The 18,135-nt window shown below is 37.5% G+C and overlaps 1 protein-coding gene across 5 annotated transcripts in view; it reads left to right on the forward strand.

The window, feature by feature from the left end:
* Positions 1–18,135, forward strand: part of Usp25 (ubiquitin specific peptidase 25) — a 110,620-nt gene that overhangs the window by 79,564 nt on the left and 12,921 nt on the right. For 3 of the 5 annotated variants that reach the window (XM_042259496.2, XM_006983594.4, XM_076549121.1), the window contains 2 exons: positions 432–632; positions 4,599–4,738. In XM_042259496.2, the coding sequence (XP_042115430.1) occupies positions 432–632; positions 4,599–4,738 (341 nt within the window). Of the gene's footprint in view, positions 1–431; positions 633–4,598; positions 4,739–9,263; positions 9,381–11,349; positions 11,446–18,135 lie in introns of all 5 variants that reach the window. The other 2 variants (XM_042259495.2, XM_006983593.4) reach the window with 1 other exon arrangement.

The raw sequence follows: 18,135 nt of genomic DNA on the forward strand, positions 1-18,135 counted from the left end.
TAACAAAGTCATGGATTGCTTCTTACTTCTATGAAAAGGCTGCTTTCTGCCTAATTGGAGATTGGAGATGATTTCTTATATCAGCAAAAATGATATTACGTCAGTGTTAGAGTCACAAAAGATCTTAATCCTATATTGTGTCTCATCGTCACTCTTGAGACTCTAGAAGTTTGTGTTATTGTCAGATCCCTTAGGTCATTTTCAAATAATCATGCCATTGTTTGAGCACTTTTTGACTTTTAAAGAAAATGCGGGTAATATTGTTTGCTATAACTACATGTAATAACTAATAGTCAATATTGTTTGCTATAACTACATGTAATAACTAATAGTCTGCAGTTTATAGTCCATTTGAAATGCATTCTATTTTGAGCTTTGCATTTCCCCTTTAATCCTTAATTTTATAGTAGTTTTTGAAATATGATTTGCAGAGGAGTTTAATAAAGAGACTGGGCAGGCCCTTGTTGGAATAGAAACGTTACCACCAGATTTGAGAGATTTCGTTGAGGAAGACAACCAGCGATTTGAGAAAGAACTACAAGAATGGGATACCCAGCTCGCCCAGAGAGCATTGCAAGAGAAGCTTCTAGCTGCTCAAAAGCTGAGGGAGGCGGAGTGTTCTGCTGCTACAGGTTTGTCCATTTGTATTGTATTTTATTATCAAATTATAACATTGATTACTATTGTGTTTTATTATAAGATATGCTCACGGATATGCTCAGTTGTTGGGCCATGTGCTCATTACCCAATTTTTTTTTTTTAAAGACAAAAATGTTGCCAGGCGGTGGTGGTGCACGCCTTTAATCCCAGCACTCGGGAGGCAGAGGCAGGCGGATCTTTGTGAGTTCGAGGCCAGCCTGGTCTACAGAGCGAGATCCAGGAAAGGCGCAAAGCTACACAAAGAAACCCTATCTCGAAAAACAAACAAACAAAAAAGACAAAAATGTTAGTCAAAACTAAGTATTTAAAACGATTTTCCAAGCTAAAAATGGTATATAGTCCATGAAAACTGGCACATGTATAAGAAATCAAAGCATGAACTGTAACTATGATCGCATATAAAGGAGCAATAGAATTTAGTGAAGGTCTGGCACTCGCTGTACCCACCGGTCAGAGCTTCCTTGCTCCTTGGCCGACAGCACTGCACATCATTACCCTTTTCAAGATGATCGCTCAGATTCCTCTGCCTGCTTTGAGCCAGTGGCTGTCCTCTTGGCGGGAAGCAGGATAGCTGTGATGAGGAAAGATGTAAATGGACTTACTGGGGCTATTGAGAAAGAGCGCTCCAGATACCCACATTTACTTTATAATACTGGGATAGCAACGTTAATTCGGGTTCTTTTCTTTTTTTAAATTGAGATTACAAAATAGGGTTGGGAACATAGCTCAGTAGCAGGGCAATAAGATCAATACCCAGTTTCTACAAAAGATAAAATAATTCCAGTAAGAACTTCCTGTGATGACAGAGGTGATTCTCACTATAAGAAAAACTAGAATTGAGACTGCTTAAAGCATTAGTAGCAAGGAAGGAGAGAATTAAAAGACGTTAATTCCCTCTGTACCTAACTATTTCCTGATTGGGACTATATGTCCCATGCTCCTATAAAGGACAGGGTAGAGACAGTCCTAGGCCACTTACAACTAGACAGTGCATCTCTTTCTGTAAGATTTCTTACAGGTATCTTAGGCTTTATACTTAGGACTTAACAGAAATTTGCCAAGAAAGTGTTCTCCTGGGTTTTCCAGTTTCTTTTCACCATACAGCAAGAAGAATGGCCGACAGAATAGTGAGCTTAGCACACTAATAGTGCACAATAGTGAGCTTAGCACACTAATGGCAAAGCAAAGAATCTGGCCAGACCCTGGTCTAACTATCAGGCCAAGAGCTTCTGAATATTAAGCACCTCAGAGTAAGAATAACTTTTTGATGAACACAGTCAAATCTGTTATAGTTCATGGGGCCAAGGTTTCCTTGTATGTAGAAATCTGATTTAAAAAACTTTATGGATAACATTAAATAATTTTGACTGAGTGTCATCCAGAACCACTTTCTCTGGTTAGACTAAAACAACTGACATAAATATTTATATATTTCAGGTATTTTAATTTCTCAGGAAATCAAGATAAACCTATAGTCTATTATATTACAACATATTAAATGTAATGCCTATAACCTTCTATAAATGGACTGTGGACTCAATATACACACTTGGGAGAGTTCTGCCTATCAATAAAGACGTTTTTCAAGATAAGCCAGCTGATTTGTGTCTTGAAACTTGTACCCAGGATTATTTTGGGAATGAAATGTGTCCAGGCAGAAGAAATGGTTTATGGAAAACATTTTTAAGGATCAATAAAAGACTCATAAAAAAATCTTGATATAAATCACATTAATAAGCAAATTAAAAATTTAGTACAACCTAAGATGGGTTATAAAAACTTGGCAGTGAAAATAGATTGGAGTGATCTTGAAAGGATTCATAAAGTCTTTGGGATAGTCAAAAGATCTTAAAAAATGGCCAAAGTCATAAATACTGACAGCAATGTCACTATTGTAGGAAAGTTCCCTACATGTGAGAGCTATGAAGAACAGGGTGAAGGGGCAAAAAGGGACTAGCGAACCAGTCCTAGAAAAGTAATCAAAGAACCAGTGATACACAAGGGAAAAAAAGAGATTTATTACCTTGACTTCCTAGGAGCCATACTCACCACATGCACGCTGACAGAGATAAAGAGAATTCCTAGAGAGAGAGATCATCTTCTCCATTCTAAGAATGTAGTCAAGCACTCCCTAGACACAGCCTTGAGAGAGCAATGTTACGCTGGCTGTGAGCAAACAATTGGGGAACTCTTGAGTCTTTGTATTTCCAGGTCTCTAAACTCAGCTGTAGGACGTTGAGTTACACTTCAAGTTACTCCATAACCGCAAGGGGCATTACTTTGTTGTATTTTAAGATTTGTCAGTCTGTGGGATGCTGTCCATTCTCTAGTGGATGGAGCTCAAGGCCCATGTGCTTTGGACAGCATTAATTGGACATAGTGGGTTAAGAAAAGGGATGGGTTGGAAAAGATTTAAATACGGTTGGAAAAGATTTAAACACATTATATTCATGTCTTAAATTATCAGAGTAATTTTTAAAAAATTGCCATTGTCTTTTACTAAGAATGAAAACTAGCAAAGCCAGTATTGAAATTTCCACAAAGAAAAATTAAATTTGGAAAGCATTCAAAGGACATATACTACATAGTGTTCATTAAACTAATGATGTAGATATAAAAAAGGATAGCACCTAGTCCCTGCTGTATGAGAACAGGACATTACCAGGGACATTTACTTTCTACCAGATCTTATTCTTCTTCCCTTATTTTGAACCTGTAAGTCTGATTTTATAGAAAAGTCCAGCCAGAGAGGGTTTTTTTCCTGTTACATTTACATAAATTTATCAAACCTTGTGATATATTTGCTAAGCACTTTGACAACATTTTCTACCTATAAATTAGTTTCTTGCTGTGCTTCACTTTGAATCTGACTATGCTACCCACATTGTGAGGAATCAGATACTTTTGTGGACTAATAATAAAATCAATGCAATAGTAATTCAGGAAATACTCTTCCCTGCTTTCGGATCCTGGGTTAGATAAAAGTCTATAGCTATAAGGAGTAAGATGTATGCCTCAGAATTATCAGGAGATTTGTAAAGAGCATACTCTAGAGCCTTCCTAAATTATTTTCAGTTGTGAAGAACTTTTGCCCAGGACTATAAGGAGTTCTCTTTCCTCTTCTTCTCAGTGCTAGAGTTACAGGTGTGAGCCCAAGTCCACGGTAACGATATTTTAATTTAAATACATGCAGAATATTCCTTTACACTGTGTGAAGACATGGAAAGGAAACAGGAGGTGCAAGAAGAAAGAGAAGTAATGCCATGTGGCAGAATGTAGATTAACACCACAAAACGTATGCTCTGTTTCAGAGGAGTTTACGTGTCATAATTGAGTAAGGCTAATATTTCAGGACAGTTGTTTATCTCATTATTAATAGAGAAAATTTAGTGCTTGTGCCACCTTCTTGTTTGTCTTCATAGTTTTCAACGTAAGTAATTTGTTTAATCTGCTATAGTATTTTAGAATCTTAAAGAGACCTGGCATGTCAGTCTCTTGGGTGTGCCCTAGGATTATGAATGAATAGTATTGATAATGAAGGAAACTCTGTTCAAATACTCTAGCAATGGGATTTTCTCTTTCCTCCTTGCAAGCTTTTCTCAGTAATCAATGAAGGATCCACTTACTGACATTTCAATAAAGATATTTAAATAAAAAATCATTAGTGTCTTAGGGATTCTATTGATGTGAAGAGACACCATGACCACAGCAACTTCTATAAGGGAAAACATTTAATTGGGTGGCTTTGTTTTTTTTCTTTTCTTTTTTCTTTTTGGTTACTTTTTGTTGGTAAGTTCTCGCAATACATTGAAGCTCACATTTGACAGCACAGACTTAACTTGGTTATTGTCTAACTTCTGAATTAGAAATAAGCTCTTGGTCTTCATATAGAGTCTTGTGGTCTATGGTAGATGTATAATTATTCCTTTCTCTTGAAGCACAAGCAGGAGGATCAGACTATTTAGATCAGCCATCAAGAAGTGACTTCTCAAAGCACTGGAAAGAAGACACCATCCGAGTGATTGCCAAAGCATCACATGAGCATGAAGATAAAGGTCCTGAGACAGTTTTGCAGTCGGTAAGAACATTTAGGGTGGCTCCTGGAACACAGCATTCCCACAGTGTAGTGGAAAAGCACCCTGACTGGGAGTCAGGGGGTGCTCTGGCTCTGCTGTGACATGATCTGGGAGCATGGGCTGCCACTTCCTCAGCTTACATTTTCAATACAATTCTCTCCTGAGCTTCTATTTTCCTGTCAGAAAAATAAGAAGACTCAGTGGTCACAGACCCAATTGGCCATTTGAGTTGGAATTTAAAGAGAAGTATAAAGCTAAATGGCAGTTTTCATGTTCCCCTCTTTCCCGGTCTGTGATCTGCAAACCCTGGAATAATTAGGATTTAAGAGAGTTGTCATTGTTCTGTGGAAAGGGTTTAACAAGAAGTGAGAGTATTATTATAAAATGAATATGATGTGCAGTTTGTGAGTGTCCTGGGCACAAATTGTCACTGTCATCTCAGAGTCGTGTAGTTTACAGTTTGTTTTATGGGAGCAAATTGAGCCCAGAAATATGGGGTTACGCCATCAGTGAGTATGAGTTTGGAAAACACGTGGCAATTTTGTACTGCAAAACCACAATGTCCTGTGGTCACCCCACCCCAATTTTAGAAGTGAATATAACCAGCCCCAATGCAGGCTTTATGGGAGTTCCTTTAGGATGTGAAGATCGTCTTTGTAGAGAACTAAAGCAAGTCAGGTACTTCAGAGGTCATGTCAGTCTCAACAATAGCCTGCTAAATTAAGACCCCGATTAACCAAAATTCCCAATAATTAAGACATTCTACTAGCTGTGTTGTAATGAACTAAATAATAACCAGAAATTCTTTTACTTTCACTTCCAGCTTGAAAATATATTACAACCTTTCTAATATGAAAATTAATTTAAATCTATTTTGTTTTATGACTATAAGTTCTACAAATGTCTTAGAATCTGTAAATGAATTTAAGACTGGTAACTCTAAAGCTTTTCTTGGAAAGTATTTTGCTTCATGAGTCTGAAAAGGGGATCACGATAACCTGGGAACAAGGACAGACAGTGGATATGGGGAAACACCTTCATAGTTATAAAATTTTAAATTAGGTCTTTGTAAATTGGCCCCTTGAGTTATTAAAGGCTAAGGTATGTCTTGCTTTTAGCTTGGCTTAGAAAACCAAAAACATACTTTAGTGTAATGTGGAATTATGTTTCATTTTAGTTCAGCTAATCATAAATGTTTTAGCTCACACATGTCATCATACAAGTTTGCATGACTTAGATGTCTTGGTGTGGGCATCATCTTATAAATTAGCAATGTACTGCCTCTTATCTACTTGAAAAAGGAAGAGAGACAAGAGAATGTGATGAGAAAGCTAATTGTATTCCACATTGATTGTCTTGTTAAGTAGCGCCTCCATTGCCTCCATTGTCTCAGAAATCTGAACTTGTTGAAGAACTTGTAAGCATTGGCTATCTCAACAGCTTGTGGTCCTTGGACTCAGCATCATTGCTTAGGAACCTAGCAACCATTTCTTGTTATATTTTCTCATTTCTACTTAACATATATTAGAAACTACAATGAGAAAGTTCAGGCTTTAGATAGGCATTTCTTTGACTTTTGTGTATGAATTTCACTTCTTAGTAGACATACAATCTTGAGTAAACTTTTTATTTGAGTTTCAGTTTTCCTTCTTTCTGTAAATTTGAAGTGACTGTAGTTATCGTGGGATTTGTTTGTTTTGTCTGGTTTTGATAACAGGTATCGGGGTGCTGGTCCCTTCACCTCAGCTCTAGGTGTTTCACAAATACTCAGTACCTTAAGTAGGCATGACTCCCTGTAAAACGAAGAATTGCAGAAGCTAAGCTATCAATATTCTCCAAATGTCCAGGCAGCTTGCTTTGCAGAATTGCTTTGATTTCTAAGTGAACACTTTAGGATATGTAAGACTGTGGAAAGCCGATGGCAAGAAAGAATCACTATGCCTGGTTTTAGTCATTCGCCAGTGGTCAGTCACTGTCAACTTGGGCTTTTCTCCTTTTCTTTTGTTTTAAATAGATTTTCGAGATTGCTAGCATGGTTGAAGCATGATATTGTATGTCTTACCTCTCTTCTTTTATTCACCTAAACTTACAAGGCCATGGGACTGGACTAGGCCCTCTACATAAGCCAGACAGTTGTGTAGCTTGATCTGCTTAATGGACCCCCTGGCAATAGGATCAGGATCCATCCCTGGTGCATGAGCTGGCTTTTTGGAGCCCACTACCTATGGTGGGACACCTGGCACAGCCTTGATGCAGGAGGAGGGGCTTGGACCTGCCTCAACTGAATGTACCAGGCTCTGCTGACTCCCCATTACCTTTTAGAAGGGACTGGGGGGTGGGTTGGGAGGGAAGTCTCGGGAAGGGCAGAGGAGGGAAGAGGCGGGGATCTGTGATTGGTATGTAAAATGAATAAAAAAATTTCTTAAGATAAAAAAAGAATAGTTCCTCATGTTACAAACTCAGTAAAAAATTGCTGAATATTTTCCCACTCAATAACTGAAATTTTGTATACTTACCCAATTCCATTGTATATTTGTTTCTACTTTTACATTATTATAAACAGGCCATTATAATAAAAAAAGTTTCTACACATTTTACATGTTTTCTTAGACTAGATTCCCTGTATTTAATTGTTATATTAAAGAGGGTGTAATGTAAATGTTCAAAAGTGATACCTGTTCTCAAAACAAAAACAAAGCCTACTCATTTACTCCACAGTCTCTTCAGTTTTACTGAAAGAAAGAAAACTGAAACCTAAAGACACAGTTTACTCTGGATTATATTTCTAGTCAGAAGTAAAATCTAAAGCTCTGAGACTTTATCACTCCCTTCTATGAGAACATTTTTACAAGATCATTCAGGCAGAGTTTCGGACTATTTTAATTAATTCTATGGTGGTAACTGAGGACCCTCCTAATTTTATAGCCATTGTTTTGGTTTTGTTAATTGTTAAGCCTCACTAGGAGGCTTGAAATAATAGAAAATGAAAAATAAGCATTTATTTTACTTTCGTGCATCCTCACTCCTTTTTTATGAAAACTATTCTGAGTCCGTCTGGGTTGATTCGAGCAGTTAAACCTCTTTTTCCAGCACTTAGCAGTATCAACATTGTGCTTTGACACCTCACAGGAGCAAGGAGGGCTTGTCTTTGTTACCTCAAGTTCCTGCCCTCGGCTAGTTGTTTTACAGGGACCCGTAGGTATTTTCTTGAACTTTGTATTTTCTGATGATTTTTTAAGGTTCATTTCATTTTTAATTACATGTATATGAGTCTCTACATATGGGTTTGTGCACATGAGAGTGCAAATGTCCACAGAATCCAGAAAAGCACATTGGACCCTTTGAGTTTGAGTTAGAGGTGAATGGGAGATGCCACACATGGGTGCTGGGACTTGAACTCAGTTTCTCTGCAGGGGCCGTATGTGTTCTTTTCTGCTAAGCCATCTCTTCAGCCCCCATTCTTTAAAACGATGCCATTTAGATTGATTAGCTTGCAAGAAATTCATCACGAAAGTCCCAACATGGATTCTAACTTACTGGCTTACTTTCACTGAATGGAAGCCTCGCATAATCTCTCATACTACAAGTATTAATAATTCTTAATTACAACAAACACATCTCTATAAAATATGTGTGATAGTAAGACTGGTTTAAAACCATTGCAATATAAATTATTCAAAGTAATTTGATAGAATAACACAATGAATTTGGCAATATCTGGCATTTATAACAGCTGTTAAATACTAGGCAACCATGCAGGGTGGGTATTTCCTTTTGAGAGGATGAGAATTCAGATAAGTAGAGCACCCTAAATATATTATAAAAATAACACCTTTAAAAGAAACATTTCTTTAAAAAAAGAAATACTGTTCTTAGCCATTCTTGTGTTTTCATTGTTAAGGTCTATTTGAATAATGATGGAAAATATTTAAAACATAATTATTTACTTATACTTCAAATAGAAATAACAATTTGTTATTGTTATTCATATTTCAATTAGAACTAATGTTTATCTTTGCTAAAGAATGTTCTGGTACAGATGGCAGTGACTGAAGCCAGCTGCCTCAGTTCTTTTAGCGCTTTTGACATCAGCTGACTGAGGTATAGAGGACGTGCAAGTTATAAACCTGTCGGTTAAATAGGACTCTGTGAAAGCTTTCCCCTTGCAAACTGCTGGGTTTAGAGTAGCTCCTAATCTCCTTTTCACAGAAATAGCAGGAACGTTTTTTGGGGAGTAACGAGGGTTGTTTTTTCTCTGCTGTAAATACTACTGTTAAAGGCGGTGCTGGTCTTTTTTATTTTTTGAAAAAGCTACTTTAAACATTTCATTTGGAGTGCAAAGAGAAAGGCTACAGTTTATATTATAATTTGATTAATACATTTGCCTTTGATGTTTACCTGTAAGTGGTTTCATTTTATATCTAGTAAATATGGGTATTTTAAAAGAGATTATGAGTCTGTGCATGTAAAGAGAATGCGTCCGTTGTTGTCTTTCCTAATGTGCATACCAATGATTTTCTTCCGCAGAAACCAGAAAATGCCACCAGCCCACCACCACCTTCTAATCAGGAAGCTGTAGAGGTGGAGCTCCCTCATGTAGGGCGGTTCATGACCGAGTCAAAGGCGGGAGGGTATGATGACGAGGTACCTTGATTGCAGTGCTGCGCACCGTCTGCACTCACCCCGTAGGCATCGCTGTAGGCATCACCATAGCATCACCGTAGGCATGCCTGCAAGCTGCGTAACATTCAGCTTCGCCTCCTGTGCTGTGAAACTTACCAGTTACTAACAGAGCTCGGAAATTAAATGTAACATGAAGAGGTGCGCTTAGAGACTAGATGAAAGAATCATTTTGTTTCTGGAACTTCATTATCCAGGAATAACTTCAGTTTACTCTCAGGCTGACAGACTGCAGTAAGATTCACTCGACTGCATAATAAACATTTTGCATTTAAAAGTAATTGATTTTTTTCCCTAACCTGTTTCCCTTGTATAATTTCTTTGCCCACCATTGCCTGCCACCAGAACAGAAAGCCCCACAGCGTGGTTACAAGATGGACAATTGATGTTTTTGCTTCTCTAGACTCATGGCTGGTGGGCATCCCTGAGTGCCTAGCAGGGCTTTCTTTTCCACCCCACCCCACGCCGGGTCTTCCCACTTCTCTTCTGATTGTCTCATCTTCTTAGCTGTGCCAACGACCTTCAGGCGCTTTTGTTTCTCATGTGAAGCTCTCTTTCATCCAACTGAAACTGAGATATTTTAGTTCATTAGAGTGTTGCCATCCCTTTTCTGTATTTTCTCTTGAAACTCTTTAAATGGTTCTTTTCTGTGTTGGAGAGAGGGCCAGATAAGCAGTTTTTGAATAGTGACAGAGATAGGGAGGTGGGAGTGATTTAGGAGCAGAGAGATCTGTTGGATACCACAATGTTTTAGTGTTTGTATCAGTGGATAAGAACTGAATGTGTGTTAAATATTTTTTTCCAAATATCATTTATTCCTCCAAAGTTTTAATTGCAATTTTGTAAGGAATAATCATCAAACTTCAAGTGTGATAAAGCATTGGTATCACTGTGCCAATATGAGAAAGTATGTCTCCTGAAGGACTAGATTTAAAAGCTGGGAACTGGCAGGGGGATTTGAGGGTTGGTATAAGCAGCCAGTGAGTGGTGGGCACACTGCAACCCTCCATGTATAATCCAGAGTCAAAGTGAGAGTAAGTTTTGATGAATTGGAGGTAATGACCATAGGGTCGAAATTACAGTGAGACAGCTTCATAATACTTAACTTCAGAATATTTTAAATACAAACAGCCAAGAATAAGCCAGTTTGAGAACAATAGTTCTTTAACATTATAAATAGTATTAATAGTACCGTGTTACATTGTTCCGTGTTTGCTCTTGAAAATTATCCAAACTCAATCATTTTAATAACAGTACTAGTTTATTACGGAGCACCTAATTGCTTGTTTTCAGTGTGAGCTAATTTCGGCATTTGTGAAAGAATTGTGATTACTCAACACTATCTTTCGTGGGAAAGCTTCTGTTACTGACAGAATTGTGTGTTGTGATGTAGTTGGCATCCTTGCTTAACAGTGCATGTGCCTTAGACTTTTTAAGATAAGCTGTACGGATGGAACACTGTTGCTTACAGATAGGCAGGTTGTAAAGTTGTACAGAGGTTCCTATCCCAGGAGTGGTTAGGCATTCAAATGGAGTTCTTCACAGGCTCTCCAGTTTTGATGTACTGTTCATTCATTCATTTACTAAGAGTTGGTGCTTTTCCCTAAACACTCCTGGAAAAGCATTCACTTTTCTAATTCGTCCAGAAGGGGGAGCCGTTCTACAATTCTCAACTTCAGAGAGGATGCCTTTTTGCAGTTTGTACAAAGGCATCCTGTCCGCCAGCTGTACCACTGCACAGATGACTGAGTGATGCTTCTGCTTGTACGTCAGAACACAGTCGCTCTTTTATAAACGCATCCTTTGATTTGTAAACAGTAGAGAATAGGGGTTTTAAAGTTGCATGTAAATAATTCCTTTCACTCTGTTGTGGGTTTTTGTTTTTTGCTGTTAACCTTTCAGAAACTACTCTTACTTTCAATTTCTGTGGCAGATCATGATGACACCCAGTATGCAAGGTATTATCATGGCGATAGGTAAATCGAGGAGTGTGTATGACAGGTGTGGTCCCGAAGCAGGGTTCTTTAAGGTACTATTAACATTTTCATCTCTTTAAAAAATGTAATGTTTTACAGCATCTTGTTTCTTTAAACAGATTTGTTTTCTTATCTGAATCATGACAACCTGGTGTTCTGGGGGCTGCTTGTGTGTAAGATTTTAAAATCCTTTTCCCTTTTTAGTGCAGATAATTAAAGAAAATCAGAACAATTGATCTGACTTACTACAATAGTATGTCTTATCTGCTGTTAGTAATTTAATCAAGAAATTAAGGATTTTGAAAAGCAGAAACAGGGACTGTGCAGTTGCTTCTGGTAATGGTTTATTTCTTCCTTAGAGTTCAGACAATGGGTTGACCACTATTAAAAAGTGTTTCCTTTAATTTTTCTGTTTGCTTTAATTTTTCTATTTAATACTAAACCAATTCTTTGGTGTTTTCTGAAAATTATTTATTCATGTATTACCTTTTGCTTTTTGTTCTTCCCTGTTTTTTCTTTGTTCTGAATTTTTACTGTTCTGGTCAGCTCAAGGAACAGGAAGCCATTGAGTTGATTCTCTTTCACCGTCTCACACCTTCCCTCCTAAGTATGTGAGCTCTCCAAGGTTTTGTTATTTTTTTTTTTTATTTGAAAGATGAGAAAGAACACTGTGGTGTGTTATTTTTTTAGATTTACCAAATGTCTTCATGGTTTGTTTTGATTTGGTTTGGGTTTTTTGTTGTTGTTTGTTTTGTGTGTGTGTATGTTTCCCCTTAGGGCTGTTTATTTAAAAAGGGTCAGTATTAAGAATGTCACTTTTAGCCAGGTGGTGGTGACATAGTCCTTTAATCCCTGCACTTGGAAGGCAAAGGCAGGTGGATCTCTGTAAGTTTAAGACCATCTTCATCTGCAAAGTGTGTTTTAGGACAGCCAGGGCTGCTACACAGAGAAACCCTGTCTCAAGAAAAACCAAAAAAGGAAAAGAAAACCGTCAGTGTCTAAAACTGTCCCTTTATCTTCTATACTTCATCCTCACCCGCTCTGTTTTTCAGAAGCCACACCCCCTGCTAGTGTTTCTTCGGCCCAGTATAGAGAACAAAAGCCGTGTACATACTTGTCTTCTCAATAAGTACTTCTGAATTTGTTGGGATTATTCTATTTTACTGATATTTCTTACAAATTTTTAAATATCCAACTTGAAGTGTTAAATTGTAAACATTCTGGCAGACTGCTCCCAGGACAAATTGATTAGTCTCTTAAGATCTAATGCAAGAGGTTAAAAAATCCCTCCCTTAACAAGACATAAAGTCCACGAGGAAAGGAGGAGGGCATTCAAAGACCTTTGCATCAGTGATACTGTCTGGGCTCCTTACTGGGCTCAGGCCACAGATGGTACCCTTTCCATTCCCTCCTGCCTTAGTGAGGGTTTCCAGTGCTGGGAAGAGACACCACGAGCAACTCGTATACAGAAAACATCTAATTAAGGGGGCTCACTTACAGTTTCAGAGGTTCAGTCCATTAGCATCATGGCAGGACATGGCAGCATGCAGGCAGACATGGTGCTGGAGAAGCAGCTAAGAGTGTTACATTTTGCAGGAAGTCGACTGACTGTCACACTGAGGGAGGCTTCAGCAAAAGAGACCTCAAAGCCCGCCCCAACAGTGACACACTTCCTCCAACAAGGCCACACCCCCTAATAGGTTCACTCCCTTTGGGGGCCATTTTCTTTCAAACCACCACACCTCCCCTTTGTCCTTCATATCCCTTTAATTGCCCCCACACATACATTTAACTTTTGGGGATGTAGTTTTCTGTGTTTGTCATTGGTTCTCTCTCTAACAGTTGCTTGAGTCTTTTCTTACTGTTTATTAATTTTAAGTATGTCTTTTTATTATTACATTGTGTGTCTGGGTTTTTTCGCTTACATTTCTTCTTTGCATCACTTTTATTCAGTGCCCACAGAGGCCATAAGAGGTGTGAGATTCTCCTGGAACTGGAGTTTCAGATGGTTGTGACCCATCATGTAGGTGCTGGGAATTGAACTCAGGTCCTCTAGAAGAACAGCCAGTGCTCTTAACCACTGAGCCATCTACAACCATGATGTTACTGATTTTGTTTTCTTAGGAAAAAAATATTCTTACAGCTTAAATCTTCAACCTAGATTGAATTTTCTTTACTCATGCATAGCTCATTGCTTTGAAATCTATTATTATTACCTTGGGTATTCATATTATTCATTTTTGTATTTTATGTATTTATTTCCCCCACCTCTGAAGTATTGGAGTTTGATGGACAATGAAAAAAAAAAAAAAAAACAGGCTATAAAGCAAATGAGAAGTGAGTTTGTGAGACAGGGATTGGTTAGACAGTAGATATGTTGTACCTCCTAGTGTATAATAAACAGAAATACCCATATAAATGCTATACTTATACAAATTTTCAAGATACTCCTCAGAAAATCAGCAGTTTGAAGGCTCATTTGTGGCTGTTAACATGTGAGACTTGGGGGCTTTATTAGCATTTAGACATCCTTCTGCTGGTGTCTCCTTCCCTACGTCCTGCTCTCCACCCTACTCTGATACTGCTCACAGCTCTGTGTCCAGACCTCCTACAGAAGGATAGCTGGAGCCTACCAGCATGGCCCTGAGTACTGAGTATTGGCATGCGATGGCTGCTCCTGCCTTCCTCTATTCCTTGAATTATATATGGAAGCTGAGTATTGGCATGCGATGGCTGCTCCCACCTTCCTCTATTCCTTGAATTATATAGAGGATGTTGTATTCTTTTCAGTACCTAATTTATAACTGTATGGGAAAGATGTTTTTCTCTGTGTCTTGAACATTACCAGGAAAACCTTTCTTAAGTTGAATTTATAGAACTTTTTGATTGTGAGAGAAAACTTTAACTCTAGGCCCGAGTAAGTACTCCAAACTATGGCTTAGTTATTCAAAATGATCAGACCAATTTTATGTTATTTACTGTTAGTGTGTGTATGTATGGGCACACACACATTATTGCACACATGTAGAGTTCAGAATACAACTTTATGGATCTGTTCTCTTCTTCTATCTTCATATGAGTTTTGTGGGTGGAACTCAGATTGCCAGGCTTTAGCACGAGTGCCTTTACCTGTAAGACAGCTTACCATACAGTCAAACCTGTTGGTAAATGATATACTTGCTTGACAGTGATTACCTTATGAATTATCATGGGAAATATCCTATGGAAATTGCATCTTACAATAAATAGAAATGAAGAATGCAAGTTAGGTTTGAGTAAGTAAACTAGCAAGATTCAACTCTGATTTAGAAAGACTTGCACAGGGACCCTTCAATAAGGGAATCGACTTTGTGTATGTAGTGTGAAATTTCGAGTTAATAGACAGGCAGATGGGGATAAGGTATTCTGCCAGGTTCCTTCTCAAGTTGACTTTTTTTTTTTTGGTAGGATTGGTTCCCATTTTAAATGGAAAAAATCGTTAAATGAAATTGTTTAAAGAAAAGATTCTCAAGAAAGTTTAAAATTGCTCCAATGAGAAAAACTAAAATCAGAAGGATAAAAAGTAATTGACAGTTGTAAAAGTCTAGTTGCTGAAAATATATGTACATGATGGAGCAAAGGGGTCATATTGCAATTATTAATCTGGGGATAGCTTTTATTTTCTTTGGAAGATAGATTTTTTTGAAATTGTTGTCTGCATCTATTACAGTAGTATCCTTAGGATTTTATGAGGTAAGTGAACCTCTGTATTATGGAGCATTGTCCTTGATAGGGGTATTACTGCTTCACATTAATCATCCGAAACTGATATGATGTAGTCACTCCCTTTGACATCTACATGCCCATTGCCAGTGCTGCACCTTTGTTACTCTGTATATGTAAAATGTATTCTTTTAGCTTATTACAATGCTTTAAAGTACAGTGGTAGTACGTTACAGCGCAACAGATAGCCACAGAAGGAAGAGCTGCCCATATAACCAGCCATCAGGCCCTGAAGTGGAACTCCTGAGGGGCTCCGGGTCATCTCTGCTCCTTCCTGTAGTCCCCTACCAAATACATCCATCACCCTCTGTTGTTAGTGTTTGTGTTGAACCTTATGTTCTAGAAACCCTCTAATCCTGGTTCTTTTCAGTGTGTCTGCATTCACAACATGGTTAGAATTCTAGGTCATTGTAGTTTGCAGGGTGTCATACATGTAGACACAATGGCATTCCGTCATGACTGTACCATTATCTTTGTTTCCACTCGACTATTGATTGTTATAACAATTCATAAGGCATGGACCTAAGTCCAGTGGATATAGTTAATGTAGCTATGGATTGAATTTCTTCCTGAATAAATCTTATTTTCTAGTGCGTAAGCAAACTTTGGTTAAGTTGAAATTAGCCTGATGAATATAAAAGTGAATAAGGATTACATAAACCAAAAAACCAGAGCTGGTATCCAGAAAGCTTCTTAAAGAAAGTGACATTTAAACAACTAATGCACACATCAAAACACGGGCTATGAATGGATTTTCTCACTTGCTGTTTGACAAAGCACATCAACTCTTGGCCAGCTGTTTGCTCTGTCTCTTTCTGGTTAGATAGGCATATTCACTTAAACCTACTCATATTTGTACAAGTTCTTCTGTTCATAAACATACTCAACACATTTCTAACTTAAAGTAGGGGTGTGCTTTGTCTCTTCATTTGGTTTCTTCCTTTATTTTCCCATAGTATGGTGGGCCACACGTCATACACTTATATTATTTTTCTCTTTGTTTTCTATTGGACTTAACAAAATGGATTTAAACGTTTTCTTAGAGAATACATGTCCATCTGTGACACACTGAGGAGCCCATGGGACTAGGATCTCAGCATTTTCCTAGAATTCACTCCTGTTACAGGTTAAGAAGTTGGTACTCAGGAGGGCTCTGTCAGCAGGTGCCTAGTTTAAATACAAGTTTTCTCATTTAGTTCTGCAATCCTGGACAATATATTAAATTATCTGAGCCATTGTTTCATTGAGGCCTCTTCAAAATTAAAGGGCATAGAGAACTTATTGAGAAATAACTTATTAGATAATATCTGTCACAAAAAGCTTAGTTGAAAATGTTGGTTATAAGACTCTGAGAGTTTTGTTTCTGGATATTTGGGTTACTTCTAGCTGTGATACAAATGTAGGAGAGTAAAATTGGGAAGTCAAAATGTTTGCAGATTTTAAGTGCTGTTAAACAACTGTCATATTCCTTCAGGTATATTGATTTTTAGCTTTATTGACAATTGTCTGATGATAGAGCATTACAAAGTTTAATCCTTGATTAAAATGTGTTTGATTTTTTGCTGAGCATCAGTATCTTTTCAGAAGTGTTTGCCTGCTGGTATTTATGATAAATGTCTTTGTTGTTTTTGTTTTTGTTTTTTGAGACAGGGTTTCTCTGTATAACAGCCCTAGTAGCTGTCCTATAACTCCCTCTGTAGCCCAGGCTGGCCTTGAACTCATAGAGATCCACCTGCCTCTGCCTGTGATAGCACGCCTGGTGACTTTGTTCATTTTTTAATATTGTGGGAATTTTTATTTGTTCATGTTAAGTGAGATAAAATAATTTATTCATCAATAGTTTGCCAGCTGTATTTTGCTATTTATAATTTGTATTTTATACTTATTTTGGATATGACTTTTAATAAGTGACTTTTTTCATAGATCTAAGAAATTTGCATGACTGCTTCTGAAATTATACAAATCATTAATTCTCCTTCGTTTTGATACTTGGATTATTTTAAAAAGGAACCAAGTCGGGCGGTGGTGGCGCACGCCTTTAATCCCAGCACTCGGGAGGCAGAGGCAGGCGGATCTCTGTGAGTTCGAGGCCAGCCTGGGCTACCAAGTGAGTCCCAGGAAAGGCGCAAAGCTACACAGAGAAACCCTGTCTCGAAAAAAAAAAAAAAAAAAAAAAAAGGAACCAGATATTACTTTTCAATCTGTCATCCTTTGCCATGACTTTTAATAAGGTTTCATTTGCTTGATATTTATCTTACTTTTTACATTGTTCTTAGATGCATAAACATTTTGTTACAAAATGATATTTGCAACTTATGATGAACATGGATAATATATTTATATATTTATCTTATCAAAATCCTAGCTTTTAAATAAATGTTCAATATAATCTCTTCATTATGTCATTAAACTGTTCCCCCAATAAATACCTCATCACTTTCATTATAGCTGTTTATTTCATATCTGGTTTTATCATGTTGACTATAGACCATAGTATATTCTCAGTGTTAGAATAATGGTAAGAGATTCACTTGTTGAGTAGCATCTTACCAAGTTCACAGTCAAAGGTTTCAAGTAATGATGATTGGTAGTAGAATGTAGAGATGGGGTGGTACTATATTGGATCTTATTAAAGTCTAATGAAAAAACTAAAACAAATACCAGGTCTTTTTATTTAATGGCCCCTACCGTACTTCATATTGCAAGAATGTAATGTTTTTGCAGTAGCTACAGTAAAAATAATGAAAGATTTGATTAGGAACATAACACAGAAGTGGTTTGAAGCAATCTATCATGTTCCCTTGACTCCAATGGCACTTGTGTAGACTCTGCTGGATGAAATCTGTACATTTCCATCAGTAGTTGAGAAAGTATGGATGGACTCTGCTGGGTGAAATCTGTCCATATCTATCAGTAGTTGAGGAAGTATGGATGGACTCTGCTGGATGAAATCTGTACATTTCCATCAGTAGTTGAGAAAG

This window comes from Peromyscus maniculatus, chromosome 12 (assembly GCF_049852395.1).
Source record: "Peromyscus maniculatus bairdii isolate BWxNUB_F1_BW_parent chromosome 12, HU_Pman_BW_mat_3.1, whole genome shotgun sequence".
Classification (NCBI taxonomy): domain Eukaryota; kingdom Metazoa; phylum Chordata; class Mammalia; order Rodentia; family Cricetidae; genus Peromyscus; species Peromyscus maniculatus.